This window comes from Barbatula barbatula (genome assembly GCF_947034865.1).
Source record: "Barbatula barbatula genome assembly, chromosome: 23".
NCBI classification, from domain to species: domain Eukaryota; kingdom Metazoa; phylum Chordata; class Actinopteri; order Cypriniformes; family Nemacheilidae; genus Barbatula; species Barbatula barbatula.
The window spans coordinates 15,277,526-15,288,328 of NC_136786.1; the positions used below are offsets into that span (position 1 = coordinate 15,277,526).

General features: G+C 38.8%; 1 protein-coding gene across 1 annotated transcript; it reads right to left on the reverse strand.

Annotated features, from left to right (window-relative positions):
• Nucleotides 1-150: 150 nt before the first annotated feature.
• On the reverse strand, nucleotides 151-9,212 carry LOC306889084 (uncharacterized protein). Its single transcript, XM_079447788.1, has 5 exons — nucleotides 8,919-9,212; nucleotides 7,930-8,063; nucleotides 7,287-7,458; nucleotides 6,325-6,376; nucleotides 151-5,512 (listed from the first exon to the last, which is right to left on the reverse strand). The coding sequence occupies exons 1-5, from the start codon at nucleotides 9,014-9,016 to the stop codon at nucleotides 1,220-1,222; spliced, it is 4,749 nt and encodes a 1,582-aa protein (XP_079303914.1). The 5' UTR covers nucleotides 9,017-9,212; the 3' UTR covers nucleotides 151-1,219.
• Between the last annotated feature and the right edge of the window lie 1,591 nt (nucleotides 9,213-10,803).

Below are 10,803 nucleotides of genomic sequence, written 5' to 3' on the forward strand. Positions count from 1 at the left end.
AACAGCCATATACGTCTCTAAAAGTTAGAGGTAGCCTACTGTATGTGTTCTTGCAAGGTTTTTCTGTTTACCCAAGTTCTTACAACAGCCTCCCAATTACACAAACCTAACCTTGCTAAAAGAAAAAGAGCGCCAAACTGTCGAAAGTTTATGCCTTAACACTCCTCTTTAATGTAACTAGCCCATATTTAATGTGTGAAATGACATGTTGTGACATGATACAAAACAATAACAGCCTTATAGCATCATGTAGTTCTGTGTTATTAATATACATTTACCTTTAGGCCCTACCTGTGTTGACAGAGGACATTGTGGTTAATGTGTAAAGGAAATAAACTTGAGTCACAGATGAATGCATTTTCTTTTTTAAGCGCCATTTCTGTTGTTGTTTTATTTACAATTCATACTTCAACTATATTAGTCAGGTTTAAATTTCCAAACATGTATTCCAATGAATATTTTGTTCCAACAAAACATCAATTATTCAATATATTACATTTTTGTTATAAATATACTATCTATAATATAACATTATCAAAGACAAATACATTCCAGTTTACTTAGCTATATGGTGACAAACCACCAAAGACATCATGAGTATTTAAATCGAAATCACCGTAGACAAACTCTGACAACACAGTGTGACACTCATAGTGTTAAACATTGTTTGGTTATGTTGTGTTGTGGTTCAGTTCCGCTGTTGTACGCTACTAAGTATAGATTGTCTTGAGAGATTTATGTTGTGACTGTCACACTGTGCTTACAAATGAGAACACAGTGAAACAGCCTATGACTTACATCAGCAACTCTTTACAAAAGAAATGACGTGATCATTAGCCATTTAAAAAACTCATTACTAAAAACATGAAAACACCTCATAAAACAATATTGTGTATTGTTAATACATTCATAATCAAACATTGTCCAATATCCTGTATATTTAAAAAGCTCATAATTGTTTTAATTATGTATAACATAGGAAAATAATACAGTCCTCAATCATTCTTTGATGCACAAATATGATTATTGGACTACAGCATGAGCTGGATTTACAAAAGTAATTACTAGATGCTTTAATTTAGAGTCACTTTCCCTGACTTTGTTTTGGCTTTATTTTAGGCTACTTCTCATTAAAAATCCTTTACACAGAAAAAAACATTCTAAATGTCCAATGTACAACCAAATAATGAAACTGAACAAATACAACATAATACTTTTACTACAGTTCAGTTTCCATGATATCATCGCCATTATCAAGATAGTATTCGTCATCAGTTGTGGTATCAGAACCTGACTCCTCAAAAACAGTCAGGCTGGTTGAGTAGCTCCTTGATGGTAGCTTTCCACGAGGAGGACTTTCTGGAGTTGTCCGGATGGGGGAGGAGACAGCGAGGGATATGCGACGGGGCGATGGAGAAAAAGTTGGTGAGGGAGGCGGAGTTGGGTCTGCATCCTCCCAGAAGCATGAAGAGTCCTCTTGTATATCTAAATTCTGAACATGATCATCTGTATATCCAAGCTGGGACTGATTATTGGTGACAGGTTTGGCACCGTATGTAGGGGAATAGTTGATATTGATCGAAGAGCCAAATCCTGAATAATTTCCTTTGGACATGAAGTCATCTAAACTTGATAGGTCACTGACGCTACTTCTTGAGATTCGTCCTGGACCTGAAGGGCGGCTTGAAACAACACTGGTGACTGAGTAAGATCTCCCATAATTCAGACCGTACTTTAAATCTGCACAGGAAGAGGACAAGCGAGATCTTGTGAGGTTTTGAGGCACATTACTCTTAGCATAGCTCAGTTGGGGAACATTGTCAGACTCACAAAGCGAATTGCTTTTTTTGCTCACTGGACTATAAAACACATTGTCATTCTGAATGTCTTCTGAATCGTAATCAGAGAGACAAAGGGATGATGAGGGACCAAAAGATGAGTTTCTGTAATGTGGTAAAGTGGCAGAGCGGCTCATACTTTGGAGATTTAGCCTGTGTTTGCTGCTGCTGTACGGCCGTTTTTCAAGTTCATCACTCCACCTATGTCTTTGATCCACATTAAATTGATTCTCACGTTTCCTACACGTTAATGGCGACAATGACTTTAAAGAAACTTTATCAGTAGTCAAAGGTGAGTTTGGCGCTTCCAACTGGCTCCCAAAACATGTTTTTTCGCCCATTATCCTGCTTTGGACATCCACGTTTAGCGTTTTCTCAGATTTCCTAAATGTTAAGGGTGCTAATGATTCTGAAGACGGTAAAGATGTTATATCAATGGTTGAAGGTGAGTTTAGGGCCTCCCATTGGCTACTAAAACGTCTTTTTTCACCCTTATTCCTGCTTTGGCCATCCGCATTCAGCATCTTCTCAGATTTCCTAAATGTTAATGGTGACAATGACTCCGAAGAAGGTAAAGATGCTTTATCGGTGGTCAAAGATGAGTTTGGGGCATCCCACTGGCACCCAAAATCCATTCTTTCACCTTCAGCCATGTGTGGCATATGCGCATTTAGCGTATTCTCAGATTTCATCAATGTTACTTGCGACAATGATTTCAAAGATGTTTTGTCATTAATCAAAGGGGGTTCCCATTGGCTCTCAGAATACCCTTTCTCTTCTCTCTTATCGCTTTCAAAAGTCTTCGTGTATAAAGGTTTCTGAGTGGCGGCATTACCCGTTTTTGTGTCAACAGTGTTGTCTGAACGTTTGACACCAAATGTTTGTTTCAAGCGACTTAACATCTGGTCAATCCTGCTGCTTGTTTTCAATACTGGTGAATTTCTTTTGGTTTTCAAATACTGAGGAGTAACATCATCTTTGTCTGACATAAAAATATTGTCTTTCTTAGCCCGCAATGCAAAGAGGCCTTTCTTTGAATTAGGAATTTCCTGCAATCTCTCATGCCGTTGCAAATCTGTAGTCTTCTTCTCAGCTTCAAGCAGAGGCTTACTTTCTGCTGTTACCGTATTCTCTTTCAGATTCAGCCTGTGCTTAGAAAAAGAACTACCCTTATTAAGCTGAACTGCCATCGAGCCTTTACGTTCCTCATGAGAACATGTGTTTTGCTGCCTTGGGTGTGGGATTATATTTGCACTTTGGCTTTCTGTGAATAAACAGGCATGTGGTACTGTTTGTGAGAGACATGGCTGGGCAGGTTTGTGATTATCTGGTGCACCTAAATAAGACTCAGCTGTGTTTGCTGCGCTAGTCTTCTGTTCTCTGTCAGGCGAATCGAGCTGTTCCTTTGGTCTCTTTGTTACATTCTTGTACATGGAGGATGAAGGACTTGGGTGAAGTTTTATAGGGTAAACGCGTATAGTTATAGTATCGTTTGATATCGATTGTTCCTGTGGTTTGGCTGCTGTTGGAGAGGACAGACTTTGCAAAGTGCTGTTGAGTGCAGGTCTTGAGGAAATGAGAGTGGAATAAGGAGAAGTGCTAAGACGGGGTGCTGATTTTCTTCCAAAATCAGGAGGCAGAGATTGAGCTGGGCTTGTAAGAGAACCAGAAGAACCTTTTTTTAATGGCTGTGAATCAAATGGGCCGATGTCAAAAGAAAATCTGGAGGGAACAGTATTTCTATCACCCGGCATAATTTCACCTCCTCCTTGAAAAGGAGAGGAAACACTTTCAGCTCTCTGTACATGGGAAAACGGGGTTGAAGGGGAATTAGTGGTTGAAACTGCTGGGCTGGATTCTCGTAGGTAAGAATAGATGCTTGGAACACGAAAACCTCTCGTAGGTCTGCTCGGCGACAGAGGACTTGAAAGATCCATTGGGCTTTGACTTGCCTGAACGGTGTCCTGATATTTCTGCCCTTCATTTGTGTTCTCTTTCCTGGGTGAGAATTTAAGAGTGTCTGTGAAGGTTCTTGTAGCTATAGATTTGGTCTCTGAAATATTCTGTGATTTTAAGTTTCCACCATTTAAGCCCGTTCGCGGAACATCCATGTTCAAATTTGTTTTATTGTTTGAAAACATTTGGGAGAAAGTGTCTGGATTATTGTTAATATTAAAGTTTTGCTGGTTTGTATTTTTAGCATTAACTAGTTCCACTGCATCACCACGTTCTATTTTGGTGTATCTCCTCAAAAGATTTGAGGAATGAGAATGCTGCAGAGGTTCCGGAATTTCAGGCGGGCTGGATTTGGTTGTGGAGTTGATGGAAAATGGCTCCTCACCTCTTGCAATGAAAGTCTCTGGATTCTTTGAAATTTCTGAATCTGTTTTGTTTAGAAACAGTGACGACCTTGTCAATACCCTTTTACTTCTAGGTAAGAAATAAAAATTATCTGATATTCCCTCTGTTTTTGAAGGAGTGTCTGGAAATGAGTAAGGCTCCGTTGTATTGCCAGCTTCCTCACTACGAAAAACAGAGGTGTACGACTGAGCGTTCTTTAATATACTTCTGCTTGGCAATGTAAGGGACCTGACAGACCGAGTTATCGGAGTCTGCATTTGTGTGCTCTCCTCATCGAGCCTTCTCAAATTTGCCCTCCTCAATGACAGAAGTAGGCTGCTTGTTGTTGGCTTGGAGCTCAATGATTTGAAAGACTCAGTTTGATCTTCGGTTTTTGACATTCTGTGTCCTTTATGTTCCTCGGAGTGGGATAACTTGGGTACACGACCAGTGAGCAGAGGTGTGGGAACATGGTGTAATTCTGCATTGTTGTATATAGTGGCTCTATGTGTGTCCACAGAAGACGTTTTCATAATAGCTCTCTTAGACTGAATTGCAGTTGTGATGTTTGGAGAATTATTCTCTTTCTGCCACTCAGGAGAACTGTAGCTGGTTCCAGTGGTGTCATTGTCATTGGGCTCCTGCATCACACGTTCAGCTAGTGGTCTATGGGGTGGAAGAAACGGTTGTTGACGGAGGTCTTGGCGGAATGAGCTAGATGGGTTGGCATTCTGTTCACAATCTTGTGAGTCATGTTCTACCTCACTGCCTCCTTGTTTGGGTCTTCTAAGACGGCCACTCCAAGGTGGTACAAGAACGGAGACCAGGGCGGATGCTAACATAGCTGAGGCAGGATTGAGATGACTTTGTTCAGGATCAGGGCTACTTCCAGAAGGAGGTGTGTGAAAAGTGCCTAATGATAACACCTGGCTTAGTACTCCTGAACGGCATGTAAATAGATTGCGATCAGCGCTTGCTTTTAGACTACTTTCTTTTCCAAGCAATGTCAGTTCACCGTTGTTATGTGGAGTTGTTAAAACATTTTCTTTGTGGTCAGTGGCTCCAGATACCTTGTTTGCAGTTGTCCCCTTGCTGAATTCTGGCTGTATCACACAAACAGACTGTAGAGTAGAATGTCTCTGTGAGTCATTGTTGGCTATTTGTGTACGTCCATGAAGGTCTATGTTGTGTTGTATTCCTGTATCTTGTCCCTGGTTAGGTGTGGTAAGTCCATGTTGACTTTGTAGAGTGGAAAAGTGTTTTTCACCAAAAGGTGATTTTGGCCCATCCCCGTCCTTAAATAAATTCCCTGTTGTTGAAAATCTGTCCCTTAGCTGTCAGAACAACCAACAAAACTTGTATTAGTGTCAGTATGTTGAAAAATAGTAGCAGTGCAAGCACAAGGAATTTTTACCACTTCTGTTACACCAAAAGTCTAAATTCCAGACTAGCCTGGGAAAACCGAACGGAATGCTTCGCATATATTTGAGCTATTTAAACAAATCACCACTCCCTTTCTATACTCTAAACAATCAGTTCAACTTCAGCATTCCATTGAAAAAATATACCTCAAGCATCACAACGTCAAACATTAGAGCGGAAAGACTTTCACTGAGCCATGCAATGAAAATGTTGCATTAAATATACACAAATCAGTTGAATAATTAGCATTACAAATCAGTAGCGTAGCCAGTACGGGGACCTAGGCCCCCTCATTTACATGTACGGCCCCCTCCGATTTTTGATTGCTTAAATAAAATATAAGGAATTAATGATTGACAAATCAGTGCTCCCTGCTGTTTTCAAAGCTATTGGTTTAATTATGTCACGTGTTGTGCATAGCATCTTTTGCGCCAAGAGTTTAATTTATATGCTGCGATGGCAGGTGCACAATATTCTGTTTTTATTTATAAATTAGGAAAAGTTTATCAAGATGAAAAAGAGTAGAATGCTAAAGATAGCGATTAGACTGCATATGACTTCTTGTAGTGAGCTGTAGAGGTCTATCATTTTAGTAATAGGTAAAACCTAGTGAAATGGCCATATACATGTACATAATGGCCCTCTCATTTACAGACAGGCCCCCTCAAAAATTTAATTCTGAATCAAATACTCCTTTGGACTAGAAGAAATCTTGGATGCTTACCTCCGTATGTTCTTTATTAGCTGTTTTCCTTATCGTTTCATGCGAGTAGTCACTGTTAAATAGAAAACATTTTTTTAATAAACTATTAGAAACTTTCAGTGGAGGTGTTGGTTAAATATTACCTTCATGTTACATTTGATATGCCAAATCACACCGATTCACAAGGACAAGTTCCCTCAGGCAGATAAAGAACAATAAAGAAAACAAAGCTCAATGTTTCAAACGCAATGCTTGGTCCTCCCTGCCAATAGTTTTTCTCCATTAACGCCTTTCATATATTCATCAATGCAATGCAGTAAAACAAGATAAACAACATTCCATCGTTTCACTTACTTTAAGCATTTTACCAGGCTTGAAGGGAGGGGTCCAAACCGTTTTCTAACCAGTACGGACTACCTCACACCCATTAAGAATCAGACAAACACTCACACAGTGATGCAAACAAACACATCGGTAGTGTTGTAAGTTAAGCTATAAAAATCAAACAACAAAAATATATTTCTGTTTTTATTTACTTTCCAAGTGTAAACAGAAATAGCCAACAACAGGTGTGAACACGTAATACTAACAGACGACAGCAGACGTGTGGAGATACACATCGGTTTTACATTGTTATCAATCACGCGCCGATAAAACAGAACTTACTGCTATAAGGGTCGAAGGTCGAAAGGGCGTATGCTGACGAGAACTTGGCAAATGACAAAGAATACAAAGTGCTATGGCATACTTCACCAGAAAAAGTAAAGTATTGAGTGGTACAGTAAAACATTTACATTTACAGAACGCATTATACGATTGCATTTGGCAGATGTTTTTATGCGATGTGAATCAGCGCATATTCATCAGTCCATGCAACACACACGCTCATATTGTATACATAGACGTACCATAAACATTCAATAGCTCAGCTGTTAAATCATGTGTGTATTTATGCGTATAAATGTAAACATTATCACACTCACATGTCGTTCAGCAGTGTTTCTACTATTTCCTCTCCTGTGTCTTTTTTGTTTCTTTTGGTGGGAAGACGGATAGAGAGGACAGCGGTGAATGTGGAAGATTCTTTTTTATCCTCTGATGTCTTGCCGGAGTCTTTGTTGGACCTGAGTAGAATGATCTGCTTGATCTGCAAATCTGATCAGCCATCACAAGATAACAAGATAAAGCATTACAATTGATAGCATAACAATTTATACATACAGTACTGTTCAAAGTCCGAATCCAGTTATGAAATGCAATTGAAAAATTTTTAAACATAAAATTACATAATTGACAAAATAATTGGTTTGTATACGTTTGTCAGACTGTTGAATAACACTGTATATTAGTGCTGACACTCTTTCAGATTATCACTACACAATTGTTTTGACCAAAAGATTTCACGGCAACACTATTATTATCACAATTTCTATTGAATAAAAAAAATTACAAATAATGCTAAAATCAGTTAATGCAATACATCATTTTGTGTTTTTGCTTTTTTAGCCAATGAATCACAGTCAAAATACAGTGCGGAGAGTTTGCGAGTCCCAAGTCAAAACCTTTTTTATTATTTATCATATATGTAGTAAAAACACAAAGTAAATGTATGAATTATAAACTCACCTCTGCTGCTTTTCTGCTGGCCTGTTAACTGCAGTGATGATGAAGTTACTGTAGTTTGGGCTTTAACGTCCTTTTGAAAGTGTGGAGCGGATGGTTCGGGATGTAACTTCTCATCCTCGCTTACATCCTGAGAACTAAGCAAGTGTTGGTCATGTCAATGCCTGAACAATATACGAGACTGTTCTTCTCGACACATTAAATCCGTCTGGACTGTTTAGTGAAAACATGATTTGAAGGTTAACTCCCCTTAGAAGAATTTCTCACAGGAAACACCCATAGACGTGTTTTAAGTATATGGCAACATGACATTAGCAGAGAACGTGTGATTGTTTTGTGCAAATACTGCTGCAGAGAATGACACGCAACTGACTTTTTAGTATTTCTCATATTCATTTTCAGAATTCAAATATTGATAGACTTTTCAAAATTGCACAGTGAAGCCATCGGCAAAGGGCGTAACAAACCTCTTAATAGCTAAATCACCATAAACACGATACGACATGTTTTATGCGAATAGATTAATATGACGACTCATCAGATGCTCTCCGTTATGGAGTGTTTTAAATCACTGAAAACTAATTAGAGATAATCTGGTTATAATCCCTGATGATTTCATTTGCCAGGTTTGTCTGTGTGCTGGCAACGATGGGCAGGCTTGTTATATAATTGGGGAGGTGCCAGACAATATATCAAACACGAAACATGGCTTTATCAAGCTTTTTTTGATAAGTTTCTGATTGTCGGAAAATCTTCACACATGTCAAAGTAAAACGTACTTTTGTGGCAAACATGTACCCACGTCCTTACATGAGGGCTTTAACGTGTCCATTTAAAATGATGAACTTCCATAATATTGCAATGAATCTGGTTCAGACATTCGTCGTAGTGGTCGATTTAAAAGTGAGGAAAGCAGGAAAATATATAAAAGTGCGTGAAAGAAACAGGAAAAGAAAGTATCACACACTTCGAGTAGAAACTTTGTAACCTACCGTGCTGTGTCAGCGTGCGCGTGAAATCTGTCCTGTTTTGAGTCTCGCTCTCCACTTTTACGAGTCGACTGCTGCAACTTTAGATCATGTGTTGACATTGCTTTACTGTAGCTTGCTCGTCAGATTTGGTTACCTCCCCTCATCCCCTCCGGGCATCGGTTTTAGTACCCTCAAACACGGTACATTCCAGTGGGGAAAATCGCATTCGGACCCATCATCATAACGACCGAATGACCCGACACCGCCCGTGTTGTGTTTTCCCACCGATATGCGCGCGCGTGAGTTTTCACGAGCGGTTCCACGGAAGTACGACATGAGATGATGTATCAGCGCCAAACTGCGCACTTTGAAATGTTACGTCGGGGGCATAACTGCTGCGATAAACGCAGATGTGGGATATTTGGGAAGGAATTCGTTTAATATTAGCTGTGATACTTTGGCATAGTCATTATTATTAATATTTTTTAAATGCTTTTAAACGCATGTATTTTTTTGTTAAATGCATGTCTGTAAGAAAGATCAAGTGATAAATAAAAGACCGAATAAGTGCGTTTCCTGTATTTATATTTATGCCCGATAGGTGGGGACATATCAACGCAGTGACGAACTCCCAAAACGTGCATTGCTCGTTTTAAAAGATAAAGAATATGTTTCCCCTTTAATTATAATGTTAAAATAGATCATTAAATTAAACATATGTTTAATGTGTACTTTCTGTGTTGAACAACGAGATAAATATACATTTTCGTTTATCCCTCTGTCAAAAAGGTTTAATGTGCTGCAAAATGAAGAAAGATATTGAACTATGGTGAATGATAGGGTCCGAGGAGCAGATGTAGTCAAGATATTTTGTTCAGTAATCAAGATGAATTCTGGGTATTCTGTCTAATCGGCCAAGATAAATAGGCCCTGTGGCGGATTTCTAATTGTTTTTTATAGAAATACAACAGGCCTGTTGGTACAAGGCAAGAAGGTCAAAGTCAGTTCACAGTGTTGCATTGCTTACGGCGTGTGTGCTATGCAGATACACACAAATTGGAATGGCTAAAACATCATTAAGATACATGTTTGGTGTGTGTGTGCTTATATGGAAGAAGTGTTCTTTAAAGCTGATGTTTATTTGCAGACTCTGTGATTATAAATCTAGTCATGAAGCGATACTTAGCCTACGTTGATCCATTTTAGAAATGCAATTCATTTCTGAAATAGAATCTAAACAGTTTTAATTAACTCTGTTGATTAAAAGAAAAAACAACTTCTATGATGAATGTATTTTAAGTTTAATGCATATCACTCTCTCATGTTTTTTGGCAGAAGATCAGTTTGATCATAACGGTGGTTGTAGTAGTTTTTTAGTTGGATGGGTTACATATTTCATAGGCCGCTTGTCATCTGCTATATAAATCCACCGCCAATGCTGGAATATGCATTATCTCCTAGAGAGATTATGACATGGCCAATTCATAGCAGTGAATTGATTTTCTGAAATGCTGGCTACAATGTGGCGGTGCATTCAGAGCACGTATTGCGGTGGTTATCATAATCGAGTTTTATATGCTCCTAAAAAAGTAATCACAAAACATAATCAGCAGACAGAGCTTGAAAAATAAAGAGAACACGTTTTGTTCCAGGTAGGGCCTAATCAGTGAATGCATAACAATAACACGGGTTCACGCAATACCACGCCAAAAAGAAGTGTGTGTAGGTTAGGGTTTGCCTATATTGTATGGATAAAATGTCTCAGAGAAGAACAGTTAAACCTGAAATCACCTTCGTTGTGTGCTGCATATGTGTTTCTACGGGAAAACATGCATAAAAATATTAATGATTTAATTCAAATAAAACAATCCCGGTTTTTGATAGAGTTAAATTCAGGGCAGTGCTC

What these genes read in the sequence shown, in the direction of transcription:
- LOC306889084 (XM_079447788.1), bottom strand. Translation starts at nt 9,016, where the DNA reads ATGTCAACACATGATCTAAAGTTGCAGCAGTCGACTCGTAAAAGTGGA. An exon ending in GAAACACTGCTGAACGACAT is followed by an intron (nt 6,377 to 7,286) that starts GTGAGTGTGATA and finishes TCTATTTAACAG; the next exon opens with TGACTACTCGCATGAAACGA. An exon ending in CTAATAAAGAACATACGGAG is followed by an intron (nt 5,513 to 6,324) that starts GTAAGCATCCAA and finishes TTGTTCTGACAG; the next exon opens with CTAAGGGACAGATTTTCAAC.